General features: G+C 49.5%; 2 protein-coding genes and 1 long non-coding RNA gene across 12 annotated transcripts in view; 1 reads left to right on the top strand and 2 right to left on the bottom strand.

The window, feature by feature from the left end:
- The window catches only part of LOC148662594 (uncharacterized), a 197,095-nt gene extending 185,673 nt beyond the window's left edge, over positions 1–11,422 (top strand). Inside the window, exon 3 of the long non-coding RNA XR_015936864.1 lies at positions 11,300–11,422. This is a non-coding gene — a long non-coding RNA (uncharacterized LOC148662594). The remainder of the gene's footprint in view (positions 1–11,299) is intronic.
- Positions 1–19,845, bottom strand: part of LOC148662603 (putative flap endonuclease 1 homolog) — a 52,241-nt gene extending 32,396 nt beyond the window's left edge. Inside the window, exon 1 of the mRNA XM_088632266.1 lies at positions 19,789–19,845. The gene's annotated coding sequence lies outside the window, so the exon portion shown is untranslated. The remainder of the gene's footprint in view (positions 1–19,788) is intronic.
- LOC148662605 (globoside alpha-1,3-N-acetylgalactosaminyltransferase 1-like) lies at positions 3,924–17,431 on the bottom strand. Of its 10 annotated transcripts, none has more exons than XM_088632253.1 (8): positions 17,198–17,431; positions 12,732–12,804; positions 11,639–11,689; positions 10,049–10,099; positions 9,026–9,070; positions 8,111–8,146; positions 6,544–6,678; positions 3,924–5,557 (listed from the first exon to the last, which is right to left on the bottom strand). In XM_088632253.1, the coding sequence occupies exons 2-8, from the start codon at positions 12,797–12,799 to the stop codon at positions 4,870–4,872; spliced, it is 1,074 nt and encodes a 357-aa protein (XP_088488379.1). In that variant the 5' UTR covers positions 12,800–12,804; positions 17,198–17,431; the 3' UTR covers positions 3,924–4,869. The 10 variants fall into 10 exon arrangements, with proteins under 10 accessions (XP_088488379.1, XP_088488381.1, XP_088488380.1 ...); XM_088632255.1 differs by having other exon boundaries at positions 12,732–12,920; XM_088632254.1 differs by having other exon boundaries at positions 12,732–12,986.
- Positions 19,846–21,191: the final 1,346 nt, after the last annotated feature.

The following is a 21,191-nucleotide window of genomic DNA, read 5'->3' on the forward strand; positions in this document are numbered from 1 at the left end:
AACGGGCCATTGTAATAATAAAATGTATTACAACCGAAATTTTAATATTATTATCAATGGGGCTGAAACCTAACATAACATCTTTTTCATCAAAACAAATATCAATATTGGTCTCTTTTCTTAATATAAGTCTGCAACTTTGTCCAGAAAATTTTTACCCTGGGACATAACCAAAACAAATGCTGAATAGTTTCAGGGCTATTGTCACAAAAAACACATTTGTCATCTATATTAATTTTAAATCGCTGGGTAACAAGAGTCTTAACTGGGTAAATTCGATGAATTATTTTGTATTAAAACCTCCTTAACCTTACTGGGGGATTTGTACAGTTCCGCTTATCAAAAGAGGGGGAGGTTTTAATAAATCAATAAGTTACCAACGTGGAATTTAAAAAATTCCGTTCTGTCTCATTTTTTTAACTGGCTTTACTGGTCCTGTCATTAAATGAGGAATTCAGCCTTAGAAATGATGCCTACGTATTGTAACGAACGCTCCCGATTCTGTGTCGGCGGCGTGAGGGAAAGTTTTGGGGAAAGGCTTGGGGAAAGTTTTATCGACCTGTCCATTGCAGTGGGGGTGTGCAAATCATGGGGGTTAGGGAAATATCTGTGAAGGGGGAGAGAGAGAGAGAGAGTACGTCTGCCAGGCGCTGAGGAGGGTAAAGAGACAGAAGAGGGATTTCTCCTTGTTTTTATAGAGGGAAAAGGCAGGAAGTGTAACCAACAGTTCTTTCCGGACCCTATGCGGACGACACAATCCGAAGAAGTGGGGAAACACTAGGAAAAAGTCATGCAGGGATACGGGGCTGAAAACAGGGGGGGGCGTGTCCAAAGTGCGCTGGTGCACAGGGGAGGTGTGGCCGAGGCAAACAATCCAAAAGTAATCCATAGAGGGAATCCAAAAACACAAGAAAGTCCATAGCCAGGTGACCCATCCAAACAAGGAATTAAAAACACGAACCGGGTCGGAACCGCCGGACAAGGAACAGGAACAGAGGTTAAAACCTTAACGGGACCAGGCGCTTCTAGGCCCCAGACTCGCACGGTGCGGAAACCAGATGCAGAGCCAGGCTGAACGTCAGCGCCTGGCTTTTAAGGTGGGCTGGGAAAAGGGGTCAGGTGCACAGAATGAAGTCTGAAGTGAAAGGGCTGGAGCACCCTTAAGGAAGAGGGACTATAATCGTGACAGGAAAGAGTAAGCCATAAAGTGAAAGGGTCATAGGTCATACAGTAGTTGCAGTCCAATTCCAGGGGCGTGAGACACTACTTCCATCCGTTTCCTAACCGCCTCACCCAATTCAGCGTTTGCGGAGGAGCTGGGGCCTTTCCCAGCGAGCAGGGGGCGCATGGCAGGGCACACCCTGGATGGGCCGCCAGTCCATCACAGGGCAGACACACGGACACACACACACACACCCACACCGGGGCCAATTTGGAGTGGCGGAGCGGTGGAACTGTGGCTCAGGATCTGCGCCTGTGGCTGGAAGGTTGCTGGTTCAAGTCCTGCGGCTAGCAGAGGAATCCTACTCCGTTGGGCCCCCGAGCGAGGCCCTGAACCCCCGCTGTGGCAGGGGTGCTGTATAAAGGCCTGACCCTGCGCTCTGACCCCAAGCTTCTCTCTCCCTGCCTGTGACTTGTGGAGAGCATGCTGGGGTCTGCGAAGAGACAAATTCCTCATGCATGAAATGGCTAATAAAGTGATCTGATCCTAATTTTCCCAGAAGCCAGTTCACCTGCCACTATGTCTTTGGACCGTGGCAGGAAACCAGAGCACCTGGAAAAAACCCCACACGAACACACATATAATACCCCAGGTCTGAGCAACTGAACGCCTGAACCCATGGCCTCAGCTCTGCAAGGCATCAATGACCATCCACTGTGCTGCCCTCGGAACGCTACATCGTGGTATTATTTTAAACAACGTTTTAAATACAGACGCAGATGTGTACGTGGAACGTAATGTCAGTGTAATGTTACAGTGTTTGTAAATGAACTGCGATGAGAATCACTGCCTGTTGCCTTGAAAGCGAAGGCGCTGTACAACGATTTCATGGAAAAAATGACACAGATTTCCTGTTTTCATTGGTGAACTTTTCTTCACTTGTTCCTTTCAGTGCCCTGTGACGAACTGGCAGCCCATCCGGGCCGCTTCGTGCCCATGGCTTGCTGGGATAGGCTGTGGCCCCCCCCCACGACCCTGTACTGCCTGAAGAGGTCAACAAATGGATCGGATCGTCCTTTCCCTTGTCCCCGGCGATACTGAGGACACCACATTGGTGGTGGTGGAGGGGAGTTCCCATTACCTGTAAAGCGCTTTGAGTGGAGTGTCCAGAAAAGCGCTATATAAATGTAAGCAATTATTATTATTATTATTATTATTATTATTATTTTGTCCCGTCTTGACACGACACCCCAGGTTGTTGATTTCTGCCCGTTTTTTCTCATTCCCTCCCAGCAGGATAGGGCAACTTGATGAAGCTTGGGACTAGGGACTACTTATGAAACACAATAGTTATAATAATAATAATAATAATAATAATAATAATAATAAACTTTATTTTATATAGCGCCTTTAAAGGTGGCTCTTCAAAGCACTTTACAGAATGACAACAACAATAAATAAGAAGAATACACCAGATAAAACACAATTTCAATATACAGAGGAGACCGTGGATGGTCGTACTAAGTAAAGGCTTTTCTAAAGAAGAGGGTTTTGAGTCTGGATTGGCAGGAGTTTAGAGAAGGTGCCTCTCTGATATCCTCGGGCAGAGAGTTCACGAGCTTGGGGACACAACAGGAGAAGGCCCTGTCGCCCCTAGAGTGTAGATGGGCTTGGGGGACAGTAAGGAGAGCAGAATCAGAGGAGCGAAGGTTGCGAGGTGGGGAGTAGGGCGATGATAGCTCAGACAGGTACTGAGGTGCCCAGCCATGCAGAGCCTTGTAGGTGAGCAGGAGGATTTTAAAGTCCACACGGAATTTGACCGGAAGCCAGTGCAGGGACTCCAGGATAGGAGTAATGTGAACACTTGCGCTAGACCTGGTCAGGATTCTGGCTGCTGAATGTTGGACATACTGCAGTTTGTTCAAAGGAGATTTAGATACCCCAGCGAGTAGAGCATTACAGTAGTCAATTTGAGAGAACACAAATGTGTTGATCAGCTTTTCAGCCACAGTTAGTGATAGCATAGGGCGTAGTCGAGAGATATTTCTGAGGTGAAAAAAATATGTTTTGACATTATGCTGCACATGTGGGTCAAATGTTAAGCCAGAATCGAATATCACCCCAAGGTTTTTCAATTTTCAAGTACAGAACCATCTACAGACAGGGTTACAGGACTGGCTTTACGAAGTTGATGGGGGGTGCCGATAAGCATGACTTCAGTCTTGCCGCGGTTAAGATGAAGGAAATTTGGAGTCATCCAAGTTTTTATGTCAGAGATGCAATTAGATAGAATAGAGACAGCCACATCAGTGTTAGGTTTGGTATGGATGTATATTTGAGTATCGTAAAATGCAACTTCCAGCGTGTGTGTAAGAACTGAAAACAAAACATAAAATTGATTATTCAAATCAATTAAGGACTGCTCAGAGCTTGGCTAGAAACAGAAACAGGTATGTGGGCCTCCATGACTCAGATCAGAAATCCCAGGAAAGCCTATGAGGAGGACATAGGTCCAGACATTGTCATGGTGCACACGACAAAATTAGCAACATCTAGATTGGTGTGCTACTTTAACAAAAAGCCACTGAAGACTAACAATTATTGTCATTTAATGTCATTTGAGGAGCTGATCACGACAACATGTTCTGTATCAGGAACAATTACATTGGTTCCAGAATTTACCCACAATCCCCACGATGCTGCGTGGGATGGTACAAGACATTAAGGCGAGTCCCTGATCACAGACAACCCCACACGAGTCTGAAGGTTTCTGGGTATTTTATTTATAAGTGCGGTCTATTTACAAAGGTCGCCAGCCTCAAACATAATCATAAAGCAAACAAAATTAGCCCCTTCCTGGGGCTACTAGAAGGCACTGAAGCTAGAACTTAACTCCCTTATAATCATACGTCTTCTGTGATAGCACAGAGATTCCTTACTCCGTGCGGTGGCTTTTAGCACATCCCAACCTAATGGTTTTCCTCATTGTTTCAGCAGTTTCCATCACTGCGCAGTAGCTCCAGCGCCAGCGCAAACTTTTAGATGAGACTCATTTTCTCTCTTCCTGGCTCTCGCTGACTCTCGCACAACACCCATCCTCCTCTTATTAACTCATCACTTCCTGGTTCGGTGCTCTGCTTCTCTAGCCTGGAACAGGGAGCGCAGCCGATCCCCGCTCCAGCGATTGCTGATCCGCAAACCTGTGACCGGCCTCACCTGTCGGCCACCTTGGTCAGCGGGAAATCTTATTAAAAAGAGAAAGAAATGCCCCCTCACAACGATTGAGGATTGACGATTAAAGCAAGAAAAAAAAATCAACAGAAGGTGTCCGGTATTTTTAATACTATATGTTTTACGCTCTTCTGTGAGTGGAGAAATGAGACCAGCTTTTTTTCCAGCGGCACGATGGCAATAAATTGTGAGTATCTTTTGAGTGGACAGTTTGTGCTTCTCTTCTCAAGGTTTTGTCCTCAAGCAATCAATTTACGATAACGAGACGGAAGGTGTTTCGATCTCATTGAGGGATACCTTTCTGGGGAAGGCGAAGACCAAGGCCCAGGATGAGTTTGTATTCACTCATAAAGACTCACTTGACTGCCCGCACTGTTACCATCACACTTCGCACGCGAGAATGATTAGGCGTTACAACGCACACCAGGCGAATCCAGACCACTCTGCAGTAAAATGAAGACTTATCTTAGCGGGGTCTAGTTATCCCGCACTTCTGCAAGGTTTTTATAAAGTGTCGAGAAGCGGACGACCTTGACCTCATTCACTCGCTGCCTTTTGTCGTCCCAGATGTACTCGGGGGAGAGCAGCTTGGTGGGCTTGTGGCGGATCAGGTACTTGTTGAGGTGGCTCTCCTCCTGCCAGGCCGCCTCGATGTCGTTCCTCTTGTCCACCAGCAGGTTCTCCTCGCAGGTCTTGACCAGCCGGTACACGTCGTCGACGAGCCCCCCGAACACGGCCGCCTGGTAGTAGAAATCGCCCTGGCCTTGGGGGACGTAGGCGGCGGAGGCCGGCCGGCGCTCGTAGGTGAACTGGTCCCGGTCGAAATAATAAAACCAAGGGTGGAGGGCGGCCACCAGCTCGCCCAGCACCTCCGCCCCCACGCGCTCATGGAAGAACATGTCCACGTCCAGGCAGTAGATATACTGGGCCTCCCGCCGGATCTGCTCCTCGATGGTCTTCCGGATGATCTCCATCCGCCGCAGGGAGATCTCCTGCCAGCGGTCGAACTTGGGCACCCGGATGGCGGTGAGGTTCCTGCCGGGGGCCAGGGACACCCGCGGCACCTCGCCCGGCTGGTCGGTGAAGACGTAGTAGTGCACCCGGAACCCCGCCAGGTAGTGCTTCTCCGCCGACTCCAGGAACCCCTTCAGGAAGCGCATGTACCTGGGAAAAGAGAGGGGGGGGGGGGGTGGCCAAGTTTGGGAATGGTGATGTTGTACCAGATGGGCATCAGCTTGACTTGCCAGCAGCCATATCAGTCTGCAAGTCCCAGCTGGCAGCCCCCCCCCACTGGAGCTCAGCAGGTGTGAGCCTGGTCAGTACCTGGATGGGAGACCTCCTGGGAAAAACTAAGGTTCCTGCTGGAAGAGGTGTGAGTGGGGCCAGCAGGGGGCGCTCTCACCCTGCGGTCCGTGTGGGTCCTAATGCCCCAGTATAGTGACGGGGGACACTTTACTGTAAACAGGCGCCGTCCTTCAGATGAGACGTAAAACCGAGGTCCTGGCTCTCTGGGGTCATTAAAAATCCCAGGGTGTCTCTCGAAAAGAGTAGGGGTGTAACCCCGGCGTCCTGGCCAAATTTCCCATTGGCCCTTACCAATCATGGCCTCCTAATAATCCCCATTTATGAACTGGCTTCATTACTCTGCTCTCCTCCCCACTGAGAGCTGCTGTGTGGGGAGCAGACTGGTGCATCATCCAGGTGGGGCTGCACATTGGTGGCGGTAGTGGGATTCCCCATTACCTGTAAAGCGCTTTGAGTGGAGTGTCCAGAAAAGCACAATATAAGTGTAAGTAGTTATTATTATTAATAATTATTGACACCGAGGGTCACCTGTATGTATTGTTATTTGGCTGAAAATAACCTTTTAGCTTCCTTATCATTAAAACGAGGCGGGCCAAGTTCAGAACACATTTGACCAATTCTAATTTAATTTCCAGCTACGGATCGTGTGCCAGCTGACTTTTTCAGGTGCCGAGATGGCGGTATCCTTGTTGTTCTGTGAGAGCAAGGGCTTACTGTCAGAACCAGGTTAAGATGACACTCGAAGTACCCATTTTGCTAAAGTGATTTAGCGGTCAGGCGGTTGATGAATACAGCCAACACATTTTTTTTTAAAAACAAAAATCTTTGTGATAAACGTGTCTTACTTGCCGACCGCGAAGACGGTGGTCGCTATGGTGACATTGAGGGGCTTGTAGATGCTGTCGATGATCAAGGGGTCAAAGGTCCCTTCCCAGACGATGGGAGCCAGCCAGGGGGTGACGGTCAGCACGTCTCTCCTCCTGGGACACGAGGCGATCAGAAGTCGAAGTTGATCAATCTTTTTTTTTATTACTATACATTTATTATCAATATTTATTGTCAGACAGTTCCTCTCAGCACCTCAGGCCCTTACAGAGCAACCTGAGACCTAGCACTTAGTAACCAGCTAGCACCTGGTTCGGTGCTCTGCTTATCTAGCCCGGAACAGGGTGCACAGCCGATCCCTGCTCCAGCGATTGCTGATCTGCAATCTTGAGACCGGCCTCACCTGTTGGCCACCTTGGTCAGTGGGAAATCATATTAAAAATGAAAGAAATGCCCCCTCACAACAATTAAGGACTGACGATTAAAGAGAGACATCCGGGAGAGAGGAGCTTCTCTGTCCTGAACCAGCCCTTACAGGGAGAGGAGCAGCCTGAGAGAGAGAGGAGCTTCTCTGTCCTGAACCAGCTCTTACAGAGAGAGGAGCAGCCTGAGAGAGAGAGGAGCTTCTCTGTCCTGAACCAGCCCTTACAGAGAGAGGAGCAGCCTGAGAGAGAGAGGAGCTTCTCTGTCCTGAACCAGCTCTTACAGAGAGAGGAGCAGCCTGAGAGAGAGAGAGGAGCTTCTCTGTCCTGAACCAGCCCTTACAGAGAGAGGAGCAGCCTGAGAGAGAGAGGAGCTTCTCTGTCCTGAACCAGCCCTTACAGAGAGAGGAGCAGCCTGAGAGAGAGAGGAGCTTCTCTGTCCTGAACCAGCCCTTACAGGGAGAGGAGCAGCCTGAGAGAGAGAGGAGCTTCTCTGTCCTGAACCAGCTCTTACAGAGAGAGGAGCAGCCTGAGAGAGAGAGGAGCTTCTCTGTCCTGAACCAGCCCTTACAGAGAGAGGAGCAGCCTGAGAGAGAGAGGAGCTTCTCTGTCCTGAACCAGCTCTTACAGAGAGAGGAGCAGCCTGAGAGAGAGAGAGGAGCTTCTCTGTCCTGAACCAGCCCTTACAGAGAGAGGAGCAGCCTGAGAGAGAGAGGAGCTTCTCTGTCCTGAACCAGCCCTTACAGAGAGAGGAGCAGCCTGAGAGAGAGAGGAGCTTCTCTGTCCTGAACAGCCCTTACGGTGGCTCTGTGGCTCAGGATCTGCACCTGGGCTGGAAGGGTTTGCCGGTTCAAATCCCGCGGCCGGCAGAGGAATCCTACTCTGTTGGGCCCCTGAGCGAGGCCCTGAACCCCAGCTTCTCCGGGGGCATTGTACAATGGTTCACAACCCCTCTAAGTCTGGCATGTACTGGCTTTGGGCTGACACAATTGTCTGGTGTTTCGTCGTCTTTTGTTTTCATTTGGAGGTCAAGCAAAAGCCCACAAACTGACAATTGTTAATATGGGGGTTTTCTCCAACCCTGTGTAAGCAAAAAGCAGCATTTCAGTTTGACCGGAAAAAAAGCAGTCAGTCTCAATATGAGAAATGGGATTTGAATACTCACCGGGGCTCCAATACTCTGGTCTGCTTGTAAACTAACCTGAAAGAAGGAAGACGAGGTGTTTTCATTTCAGATTTATAGGAAACACTTTGTGGTTTGGCACCTCTTGGGCAATCCTGACATTAATCAATCCGATTGATTACGCTTTACGTCCAGTCACGCTTTTCTGAGACTGGGAACAACATTTAGCCTGGTAGGACATTTAGCCTGGTTTTTACGTCTCATCCGAAGGACGGCGTCTGTTTACAGTCCAGTGTCCCCCGTCACTATACTGGGGCATCAGGACCCACACAGACCGCAGGGTGAGAGCGCCCCCTGCTGGCCCCCACTCACACCTCTTCCAGCAGTAGCCTTAGGTCTCCCCTCCAGGTACTGACCAGGCTCACACCTGCTGAGCTCCAGTGGGTTACCAGCTGTGAGTTGCAGAGTGATGGGGCTGCATCGTTCTCGAGTTCTGTATCGTAAAGGCATGGGGGAAGACTCTGATCACAAAGGGATTGTAATCTGGCGGGTGTTAGATGACCGGGGGAAGGGTCACTTATAACCAGTATTTCCGGAACGCAACACCGAATGTACTCGATATAGACCAGAGCAAGATGGCCGCCGAGGAGAACCAGCTGACCCGCTGTTGGAAAAAGGCCTATCCAGCGAAACAGTGAGACACAGGTGAGCTACGCCAAGGAAGCAAGTTATAAATGACCCTTTTCCTGGTCCTCTGACACAGGACATTTGCGAGCTTTCAAGCTGTTGACGGGCCAGATCCATTTCTAGACGTCTCTTTTCCGTTCAAAACCTCCACCTACGGTCATTTCACGTTGTGGCTCAACGTGCTGGCTGTTTCCCAGAATACCTGGGTTGGGACGCCATGGACTGTGGTTCCTGATGCTAGTTTGTCTGCAGACGGGAAGGAAGACTCACCCTTCCGGACTGGTGATTATCTTGGGAATGGCATCGCAGTGTCTTCTGTCAAAGCCAGAAAGGAGGTAGTTAGCGGAAGAGACAGGATGCCTTCGTGCGACGTTTAACTACGTTCGTTCAGAGACGGCATCAAGGGTCAAATTCAGTTCCTGGAGTAACTACAGTGTGACTGTTAGTTTTGTTATTATTATATCGCAGAGGTGGTTTGTGTAGCTCCGTGGCTGTCGGTTCAAGTCCAGGGGTGCTGTCTGTGTGGAGTTTGCATGTTCCCCTTGTGCTGGCATGGGTTTCCCCTCACAGTCCAGAGACATGCTGATGATTAAATTGGCTTAAAGTGTCCTGTGATGGACTGGTGTCCTGTCCAGGGTGTGTGAGTGTGTGTGTGTCCTGTGACAGACTTGTGTGCTGTCCAGGGTGTGTGAGTGTGTGTGTGTGTGTCCTGTGATGGAGTGGTGAGCGTTCTGGCGCACTATGGCTGCTGTTTCTGGACACTCCACTCGATAGCCCTTTACAGGGTAATCCCACTACCGCCACCAATGTGCAACATCCGCCTGGATGATGCGACGGCAGCCGTAGGGCGCCAGAACGCTCCCCACACACCAGCTCTCAGTGGGGAGGAGAGCAGAGGGATGAAGCCAGTTCAGAGAGGGGGATTATTAGGAGGCCATGATGAGTAAGGGGCCAATGGGAAATTTGGCCAGGACGCCGGGGTTACACCCCTACTCTTTTCGAGAAACGCCCTGGGATTTTTAATGACTGCAGAGAGTCAGGACCTCAGGGGCCTAGGTGGGACACCAGTCCATCACAGGGCAGACACAGACCCTGACAGGCCCATGCTATTATATTCTCTCTTAAACCGAGTTTCCAGAGCGCCAGGAGGAAACGAACGCAAACATGCAAACTCCACCCAGACATCCCCCCCCCCCCCAGGTCTCAAACCACCCCGGATGCTAAAATATTTGCTGGCATTCAGGAGCTGTGCTGTTTATGGGTCACCGAATGTCCCGATTGAAGAATACTTACTCTGGGGTGTATCGTCCAGGAGATTGACTCTCAAAATAAATCTTGAAATAACTAATCATAAAAAAAAAAACAGAACATTTTTTACATTTTTGGGGACAAAGTTCAGCTTTCATAGTCTGACTTCATGACAAACAATCTACTTTTCTGAGCACTAGGAGAGGCAGGGAAACACAGCTGATCAAGGCACAGAGAGAAGGAACATCACCACCATCGCCCTCCTCTTCCTCAGATCTTGTGCCAGGAGAATGGACCTTGTTCTGACCTTGGACAATATATTTTGGCTCCGCTATCTGGCACACACACAGCTCCGTGGCTGTCGGTTCAAGTCCAGGGGTGCTGTCTGTGTGGAGTTTGCATGTTCCCCTTGTGTTAGCATGGGTTTCCCCTCACAGTCCAGAGACATGCTGATGATTAAATGGGCTTCTGGGGAAATTAACGCTGGTGTGTGAGAGTGTGTGTGTCCTGTGATGGACTGGTGTCCCATCCAGGGTGAACCCTGCCTTGCGCCCGCTGCTTGCTGGGATAGGCTTCGGCACCCTCCCATAACCCTGTACCCGATTAAGTGGTTAGAAAATGGATCATCAGTATTAACCAATATCAACTGCTCTAATTGCTGAGACTAATGAATACTGGCAATTCATTTGAGCCGTTTTGGTGTGTCGTGATCATTAGGGCTCAGGTCAAATTGCGCTCGCGTGAACGTACTGATGAATTACACACATTCAGCGAGGAGGGAAAACGACTCTCACGACCAAATAGAACGGAGACCGTCGTGATAAAACATTATCCACAACGGCACATTGAACCGCTAAGTGTTAATTAATGAAAATCCTGCTTCTTTCAGAAACTCATAGAAAATACGCTGAGAAAATGTTAGGGTGTAGCATTTACCAAATAGATATGATAGTATGAATTTAGATACTGTATCTATATAATTCAGCGGGGTGCTACACATTGCTGGTGGAAGAAAAAACCTATAGACTGTTATGATGATATTATACTGTATTTAGCTGAAAGCTTGACCTGATGGATTGAAATTGTTTTTTTTATTGAGTGCCTATAGAAAGTCCACACCCCCTTTTCCAAAGTAACACATTTTGTGGCCCGATTTTTCAATTTTGGAATGTGAAAGTGTTGGTTGAGCCATAGTGCGCCAGAACGCTCCCCACACTCCAGCTCTCAGTGGGGAGGAGAGCAGAGGGATGAAGCCAGTTCAGAGAGGGGGATTATTAGGAGGCCATGATGGGTAAGGGCCAATGGGAAATTTGGCCAGGACGCCGGGGTTACACCCCTACTCTTTTCGAGAAGCGCCCTGGGATTGACCACAGAGAGTCAGGACCTCAGGGGCCTAGGTGGCACACCAGTCCATCACAGGGCAGACACAGACCCTGACAGGCCCAGGCTATTATATTCTCACCAAAACCGAGTTTCCAGAGCGCCAGGAAGAAACGAACGCAAACATGCAAACTCCACCCAGACACCCCCCCCCCCCCCCAGGTCTCGAACCACCCCCGATGCTAAAATATTTGCTGCCATTCAGGAGCTGTGCTGTTTATGGGTCACCAAATATCCCGATTGAAGAATACTTACTCTGGGGTGTATCGTCCAGGAGATTGACTCTCAAAAAAAATCTTGAAATAACTAATAATAAAAAAAACAGAACATTTTTTAAATTTTGGGGGACAAAGTTCCACTTTCGTAGTCTGACTTTATGACAAACGAACAATTATTCTACACACAATCTACTTTTCTAAGCGCTAGGAGAGGCAGGGAAACACAGCTGATCAAGGCACAGAGAGAAGGAACATCACCACCATCGCCCTCCTCTTCCTCAGATCTTGTGCCAGGACCTTGTTCTGATCTTGGACACCCACACACACTCACACACCCTGGACAGGACACCAGTCTGTCACAGGACACACACACACTCTCACACACCCTGGACAGGACACCAGTCTGTCACAGGACACACACACTCTCACACCCTGGACAGGACACCATCCTGTCACAGAACACACACACTCACACACCCTGAACAGGACACCAGTCTATCACAGGACACACACACCCTCACACCCTGGACAGGACACCAGTCCATCACAAGTCACAAACACACACACACCCTGGACAGGACACCAGTCCTTCACAGGACACACACACACACACACACACCCTGGACAGGACACCAGTCCATCACAGGACACACACACACTCCCTCACACACCCTGGACAGGTCACCAGTCCATCAGAGGACACACACACACTCACACACCCTGAACAGGACACCAGTCTATCACAGGACACACACAGGCTCACACCCTGGACAGGACAGCAGTCCATCACAGGACACACACACGGTCAGTTTCCCCAGAGGCCAACTTAACCTCCCGGTACGTTTTGTTTTCGGACCAAACAGGGAAGGAAGGAAACCCCAATGTGCAGAAGAGGGAGAACATGCAAACTCCACCCAGACAAGACCCCAGGTCCGGGAATTGAACCCGAGCGCGGGGTGGCAGCAGAGCAGACTAAACCCAATGAAACCCGTGTCCGGGCGTGACTTCCAGGCTCCCTCCAAGCGCGATCAGAACAAGGTCTGGCAGGAATTCTTGGAAAAGGCCAAGCTGCTAATTAGCTAATAGCCAAGCCCGGCTAGCAGACAGCCCGGCGGTTTACGTCAACTTACCAATATGACAACACCACCCCCACCAGAATGCCGACGAGGACACCCAGAAAGTGCCGCGAGACGCCCATGCTTCCTAAACAGAGGAAGAAGACCTGCGTCAGGAGGAACGTCAAAGAGCTCTCGATGTCGGCGACGTCGGAAGGGGACGATTTCACGCCGACGAGAATCCCAGCGGTTTCTGCCTCAGATCTGCCTGGGGCAGGATGAGAAGAGTTTGGACAACGGCGGGTTTTGCGACAAGGCGAGGCACAGACCCTAAGACAAAAAAAAATATTTTTGGGGATGAAGGGAATCCTGGGAGGTTGGTTGATGACCAGCCAAGCTACCTTCCACCTCCTCTATCTTCTGGGGGCTCCTCCCAGCCTCCTGCACTTCCATCCGGGGGTGGGGGTCCGTCCTCGGTCCCGAGGGATAAGCCCACTCGCGCTGGACCTCCCATCCGCAGACATCCTCGAATGGCTTGGGGCATGATGGGAAGAGTGCGGGCTTTCGGATATTGTCTTCTCCATCCACCCCTTTGTCTAACCGCTTCTTCCTAATCGGAGCTGTGGGAGAGCCGGGGCCTATCCCAGCAAGCATTGGGCCCAAGGTAGGATACACCAGTCCGTCACAGGACACACACACACACTCACACACCCTGGAGAGGACACCAGTCCGTCACAGGATACACACACACACACACACACGCACGCACGCACACACCCTGGACAGGACACCAGTCCATCACAGGACACACACACACACACACACACACCCTGGAGAGGACACCAGTCCGTCACAGGATACACACACACACAGACACACACACACGCACGCACGCACCCTGGACAGGACACCAGTCCATCACAGGACACACACACACACTCACACACCCTGGACTGGACGCCAGTCTATCACAGGACACACACACACACACAGACACAGACACAGACACACACACCCTGGAGAGGACACCAGTCCATCACAGGACACACACTCACACACCCTGGACTGGACGCCAGTCTATCACAGGACACACACACACACTGTGTCCTGTTTCAAAGGAAATGCATCCTGTGTTTTCCCAGCTCTGGAAATCATGGAGCCCAAAAGAGAGTCAGAGAGACTCTCTAAAGCCTTCTAGAAGAGAGTCAGAGAGTTCACTGTTTCTGGAATAAACAGTAAACTCTCTGCTTCCACCTGGCCCTTTACAACTGTTTGTTGTGCAATACACGCCAGGGACTTGTGCAATCGGCTTATGATGTGCAATACAACTTGTTGTGCACTGTTCTAGTTTGTTCTTTGTATATTCTGGACCGTGAGCGCCTATTTTTAGTGCACTTCTCACTGACGGGGATTGCGTTGTTGTCTGATTGTATCATTTCGTTGCGCCGTCGCAGTTTCCCCTCAAGGGATCAGTGATCAGCATTTATCGAGAAGAGCGAAATGTTAGCGGTTTGCTTTCAGTTGTTTTTGTGTGCGTGTTACAGGAAACCGTTTAAGGCGACGCCCTGCTTATCTTTTTTTGCACAGAGACTCGGTTTCGGGAAGTGTCAACTCGTCAAAAAGTCAAGAAGAGGCAATTTTGGTGTCCTGCGTTTTGCCGCCCCCTTTTCTTTTTAAATTCGTTTAGCGAAAACGTCTTTATTTTTATTTTTTTGTATTCCCCTCACGTTGACGTTACGTGGAGGGCTTTGCGTCGACGACCGGCACCGGCGTCTCGGGTCAAGGCAGCGCGGTTTCCCGCTGTCAACACAATCCAATGTTGTTGTTTTTTTTTTTTTTGGGGGGGGGGGATGCCTCAGGGGGGTTGAATACTTTTTTTGTAGGCCCCGTATAAAGTACAATTCGGAGGATTTTCTTTACAAAAAAAAAAGAAAAGAAAAAGGCGGGTCTGGATATCAGAAACCCGAGATCTAAATCGATAGATACAGAAGCTGCGCGTATGTGAAATAATAATAATAATAATAATAATAATAATAATTGTTTACACTTATATAGCGCTTTTCTGAACCCTCCACTCAAAGCGCTTGACAGGTCATGGGGAATCCCACTACCGCCACCAGTGTGCAGCCCCCACCTGGATGATGCGACGGCAGCCATAGTGCGCCAGAACGCTCCCCACACAGCAGCTCTCAGTGGGGAGGAGAGCAGAGTAATGAAGCCAATTCATAAATGGGGGTTATTAGGAGGCCATGGTTGGTAAGGGTCAATGGGAAATTTGGCCAGGACGCCGGGGTTACACCCCTACTCTTTTCGAGAAATGCCCTGGGATTTTTAATGACCACAGAGAGTCAGGACCTGGGTTTGACGTCTCATCCGAAGGACGGCGCCTGTTTACAGTCCAGTGTCCCCCGTCACTATACTGGGGCATTAGGACCCACACAGACCGCAGGGTGAGCGCCCCCTGCTGGCCCCACTAACACCTCTTCCAGCAGCCACCTTAGTTTTTCCCAGGAGGTCTCCCCTCCAGGTACTGAATTGACTACTGCAATGCTCTACTCTCTGGGGTATCTAAATCTACTCTGAACAAGCTGCAGTATGTCCAAAATTCAGCAGCCAGAATCCTGACCAGGTCTAGTGCAAGTGTTCACAATACTCCTATCCTGGAGTCCTTGCACTGGCTTCCGGTCAAATTCATCATAGACTTCAAAATCCTCCTGCTCACTTACAAGGCTTTACATGGCTTGGCACCTCAATACCTGTCTGAACTTTTATCGCCCTACTCCCCACCTCGCAACCTCCGCTCTTCAAATTCTGCCCTCCTTACTGTCCCCCAAGCCCGTCTACCTTCCTGCTGTCATTCCCGGCAGCTGCCGGAAAAGATCCCGAAGAGAGATCCCCCCCGACGGACGAAAGAAACCACATCATCTTAAATCTTAAATCTTAAATTTAAGATTTAAGCCCGTCTACATTGTATGGGCGACAGGGCCTTCTCCTGTTGTGCCCCCAAGCTCTGGAACTCTCTGCCCAAGGATATCAGAGAGTCACCTTCTCTAAACTCCTGCCAATCCAGAGTCCAAACCCTCTTCTTCAGAAAAGCCTTTACTGAACTGGTTCCATTCTTCACCCCTCTGCTCTTCTTAATACCAACTTCCACGGTCTCCTCTATTGTTATTGTTGTATTGTTGTAATTATAATTGTCTCCTATCTTGTGAAATCTTCTTATTTATTGTTGTAGTCTTCTTATTTATTGTTATTGTCATCCTGTAAAGCGCTTTGAGAAGCCACCTTTAAAGGCGCTATATAAAATAAAGTTTATTATTATTATTATTATTATTATTATTACTGACCAGGATCACACCTGCTGGGATCCAGTGGGGTGGGGGGGCTGCCAGTTGTGAGTTGCAGGGCGATCTGGCTGCTGGCCGAATTAACTTAAAAAATAAACCTCCCGAGTTTTTTATTTTTTTGGACCGGTTTTTCAGCGGCACGGAACTCAAAACTTGAGGCAGCGGTGACGTTGAGAGAAGCAGAAGCAGAGGCCCCTTTCCTCACGACTGTGGCCCGCATTCACACAACTCGGAGCGAAAATGAGGAAAAGGCGGGTCTCCCACATCCTCTTTTCGCCTTTCACTGCCTTTAACTCTTATTTTACCGGCTTGGCTTGGCTGGTCTGCCTGGTTAAAAATCACAATCGGTCTGGTTGGTTGGTTGGTTGTTTTTCAGTTCCAAGTAACCCCCCGCCCCCAAATAAACCCCCCGAAAGATACGGCTCATTTTCACAATCTCAGATCTTGCCAAGCGCGGAGGAGAAAGAAAAGAAAGAAAAATAAATAAATAAAGGACGTCACACTCTTTTTTTTTCCTAAACGCGCCCTGCGCCGCCCGCCCGCCAACGGCATTTGTCGTCGCTTTGCGACGCGCTAAAAAATAATATTTTTTTTGTGTGTGTGTGTCAGTCCTTACAAATGCGAAAAATAATATTAAAAAAAACACCCCCAGGAAAACGGACCCCACACAGGTCGGAGGCGCCACCGCGACCTCTTCGGACGCGTTTAACGGAGATCACCCCCCCCAAACAAGAAACACCGAGCTGTTTTGCGGCTTTGCAGATCCTGCCAGTGGGAGGGCTGTGCTTGTCCGCTTGTGGGGCACCTTCCTGGCTCTTAAAAGTTTTGGACGCGGTGTGACCAGAGAGTTTAGACAACCCCGTGCACAGAGTATGGGGGTTCCCAGTCAGAGCCAGAGCCTATCCCAGCAAGCCCCCAGGCGCCGGGAGACAGGACGCGGGCGGAATACGGAAATGGCGGGCCCTCGCAGGGGACACAGAGACACACGCACTACTAATCACCCAGAGACACAGATCTGCGCGCGCACACACACACACACACACACACACCCACCCAACGCCGCCTGGCCTGGTTTTCTCCCAGCACCCCACGAACCCACCAGCGTGCTTTTGGACTGGTGGGGGGGACGCCCACACAAACCCAGGGAGAACGTGCAGACTCCACACAGGCAGCCTCTGCCCCGTCCAGGATTACCGTTTTCGCCTCCGGGGGGGGGTTTCAGTCTCCGCGGGAGCGGCGCCACCTGGTCCGCGGTCTCTCGCCGGGCGACCGGAGCAGGCTGGGAAGGCAGAAGAGGAGCTCCATGCGGGTGTCGGAGCAGACCGGACACCTCAGCCTCAACACGCGTCTCCCGACTAGCTGGCTGAGACGCAAGAGTCCCCTCCCCCCTCTCTCTCCCTCTCTCCCCCTCTCTCTCTCCCCCTCCCTCTCTCTCTCTCTCTTCACACGGAACACCTACAGCCCTAGCCTGTGCCGGGCTTCCTGTTTGAACGGAAACACATTTAATAGAGGCACCAGTGCTGTAGAATGGGGGGGGCTGAAATCTGAAAGCTCAGAAATGAACAGGCAGGTTGAGGGCAGTGTATTCGTTGTCACTCCAGCCCTTCCATGTTCTGTGCTGATCCAGCAGCTTGAAGGGACAGGCTTCACCACGGCGTCCTGACCGTCTGGGTCCGGGGCTGGGAGCACCTGGTCTCGTTATCCCCCATCACAGGACACACACACAGACACACTCACACACCCTGGACAGGACACCAGTCCATCACAGGACAAACAGACACACTCACACACCCTGGACAGGACACCAGTCCATCACAGGACACACACAGACAGACACACTCACACACCCTGGACAGGACACCAGTCCAACACAGGACACACACACACACACTCACACTCACACTGGACAGGACAGCAGTCCACCACAGGACACACACAGACAGACACACTCACACACCTTGGACAGAACACCAGTCCAACACAGGACGCACACACACACACACACACACACACACACTCACACTCACACTCACACTCACACTCACACTCACACTGGACAGGACAGGACACCAGTCCATCACAGGACACACACAGACACACACACTCACATACCCTGGACAGGACACCAGTCCATCACAGGACACACACACACACTGGACAGGACACCAGTCCATCACAGGACACACACACACAAACACAGACACAGACACAGACAACACATTTTTGTGTTTAATGTATTTACTTCCGAGTTTAGAGTAACAGTGGGTAATAGCACTGATCAGCGATTTGGTGTAACCGAAGGATATATATTGACATATATTCTCTGTTGTGTAGCTCTTTGTGTTTGCATCTCTTCGAGATTATATACCTTGTATATTGATAGCCCTCACAGTAAGGTCTACCGCTTGTATCCAGGCAGACAAGTATATGTTTGGTGCACGATTTATGTTAATAAATGTATCTTGTGTATTGAACCCGTGTGTGTGCGTTGTTAGTTGTTCTGGCGATTGATTTTCTAAAAGCCACAACAGACCACCTCGTGATTACTGCTACAATTAATAATTGTCTAAAACCATCAAATCATTACACTATAATTTGAATGTACTGCGATGACAGCATATAATTTGAATATTGCAGCCTGGAGGCAGGATTATATCATTTGAATATTCCAGAAATACAGTTTGCTGTTTAAATTGGAGGAAACAGCCAGCCTCAGTTATTTAGAGGATATCTTTTCATCTTAGGCAGTCTAGGCAAACCAGTTTTCCAACACTGAGATGAGCTCAAGTTCGGCCAGGTACATTAGAGCAGATCTGTGAGACGTCTGTAGATCTGTGTACAGAGCTACAGAGAGACAATTTTCACTCCAGTGGGACCGACAGGGTTACACAGACACAGTTCTCACCTCAGAGGGACCTACAGAGCTACAGAGAGACAGTTCTCACCCCAGAGGGACAGACAGAGCTACAGAGAGACAGTTCTCACCCCAAAGGGATCTACAGAGCTACAGAGAGACAGTTCTCACCCCAGAGGGACAGACAGAGCTACAGAGAGACAGTTCTCACCCCAGAAGGACAGGCAGAGCTACAGAGAGACAGTTCTCACCCCAAAGGGATCTACAGAGCTACAGAGAGACAGTTCTCACCCCAGAGGGACCTACAGAGCTACAGAGAGACAGTTCTCACCCCAGAGGGACAGACAGGGCTACAGAGAGACAGTTCTCACCCCAGAGGGACAGACAGAGCTACAGAGAGACAGTTCTCACCCCAGAGGGATCTACAGAGCTACAGAGAGACAGTTCTCTCCCCAGAGGGACAGACAGAGCTAGAGAGAGACAGTTCTCACTCCAAATGGAAAACTACAGCACAGATCAACACAGTGACGGGTAATTTACACACGGGAAAGCACAGCTAACGTGACTCTGCTTTCCATGAAATTATCATTACCATCTATTGGAAATGAGACAAGACATTGCATACAATGACAGATGTTCAAAATGCTCCTGGTGTTTTAGTATCATAAAATTAACCAACAAGTGAATCAGTTTTCTTTGTTGGGCTCACTCCTTCGGGACCTGAGTTTACGAAATCCATCTAACTTCCTCTTTTATTCAACTCGTGCTCAGATAATTCTGATCTCATTTTTTTGTGTGTGTCTGCAGCTCCCCTGCTCACAGTCATGAGGAGCAATGCATATCTCTGTAGCTCTGCAGCAGCCATCTCACCCTGCAGCTCACAACTGGCAGCCCCCCACTGGAGCTCAGCAGGTGTGAGCCTGGTCAGTACCTGGATGGGGAGACCTCCTGGGAAAAACTAAGGTTGCTGCTGGAAGAGGTGTTAGTGGGGCCAGCAGGGGGCGCTCTCTGTGGTCCGTGTGGGTCCTGATGCCCCAGTATAGTGACTGGGACACTAGACTGTAAACAGGCGGCGTCCTTCGGATGAGACGTAAAACTGAGGTCCTGACTCTCTGTGGTCATTAAAAATCCCAGGGCGTTTCTCAAAAAGAGTAGGGGTGTAACCCCGGCGTCCTGGCCAAATTTCCCATTGGCCCTTACCAATCATGGCCTCCTAATAACCCCCCTCTCTGAACTGGCTCCATCCCTCTGCTCTCCTCCCCACTGAGAGCTGCTGTGTGGGGACACTCCACTCAAAGTGCTTTACAGGTAATGGGGATCCCCTCCACCCCCACCAGTGTGCAGCCCCACCTGGCTGATGCGACGGCAGCCATAGTGCACCAGAACGCTCCCCCACACATCAGCTCTCAGTGGGGAGGAGAGCAGAGTGATGAAGCCAGTTCAGAGAGGGGGGTTATTAGGAGGCCATGATGGGTAAGGGCAAATGGGAAATTTGGCCAGGACACCGGGGTAACACTCCTACTCTTTCTTGAGAAACACCCTGGGATTTTTAATGACCACAGTCAGTACAGTGATCATTACTGCACAATCTACTGTGAGTATAAAAACACGAATCAATACTGCACCATCTACTGTGAGTATAAATACAGACACATTACTGCACCATCTACTGTAAGTATAAATACACTGATCATTACTGCACCCTCTACTGTGAGTATAAATACTGAGACACATTACTGCACCATCTTCTGTGAGTATAAATACACTGATCATAACTGTACCATCTACTGTGAGTATAAATACACTGATCAATACTGCACCATCTACTTTGAGTATAAATACAGACACCTTACTACACCATCTACTGTGAGTATAAATACACTGATCATTACTGCACAATCTACTGTGAGTATAAAAACACTAATCAATACTGCACCATCTACTGTGAGTTTAAATACAGACACATTACTGCACCATCTACTGTGAGTATAAATACACTGATCATTACTGTACCATCTACTGTGAGTATAAATACACTGATCATTACTGCACCATCTACTGTGAGTATAAATACAGACACATTACTGCACCATCTACTGTGAGTATAAATACACTGATCATTACTGCACCATCTACTGTGAGTATAAATACACTGATCATTACTGCACCTTCTACTGTGAGTATAAATACTGAGACACATTACTGCACCATCTACTATGAGTATAAATACACTGATCATTACTGCACCATCTACTGTGAGTATAAATACACTGATCATTACTGCACAATCTACTGTGAGTATAAAAACACTAATCAATACTGCACCATCTACTG

The sequence above is a fragment of the Lepisosteus platostomus genome, chromosome 5, assembly GCF_059453375.1.
Source record: "Lepisosteus platostomus isolate fLepPlt1 chromosome 5, fLepPlt1.hap1, whole genome shotgun sequence".
NCBI lineage: Eukaryota > Metazoa > Chordata > Actinopteri > Semionotiformes > Lepisosteidae > Lepisosteus > Lepisosteus platostomus.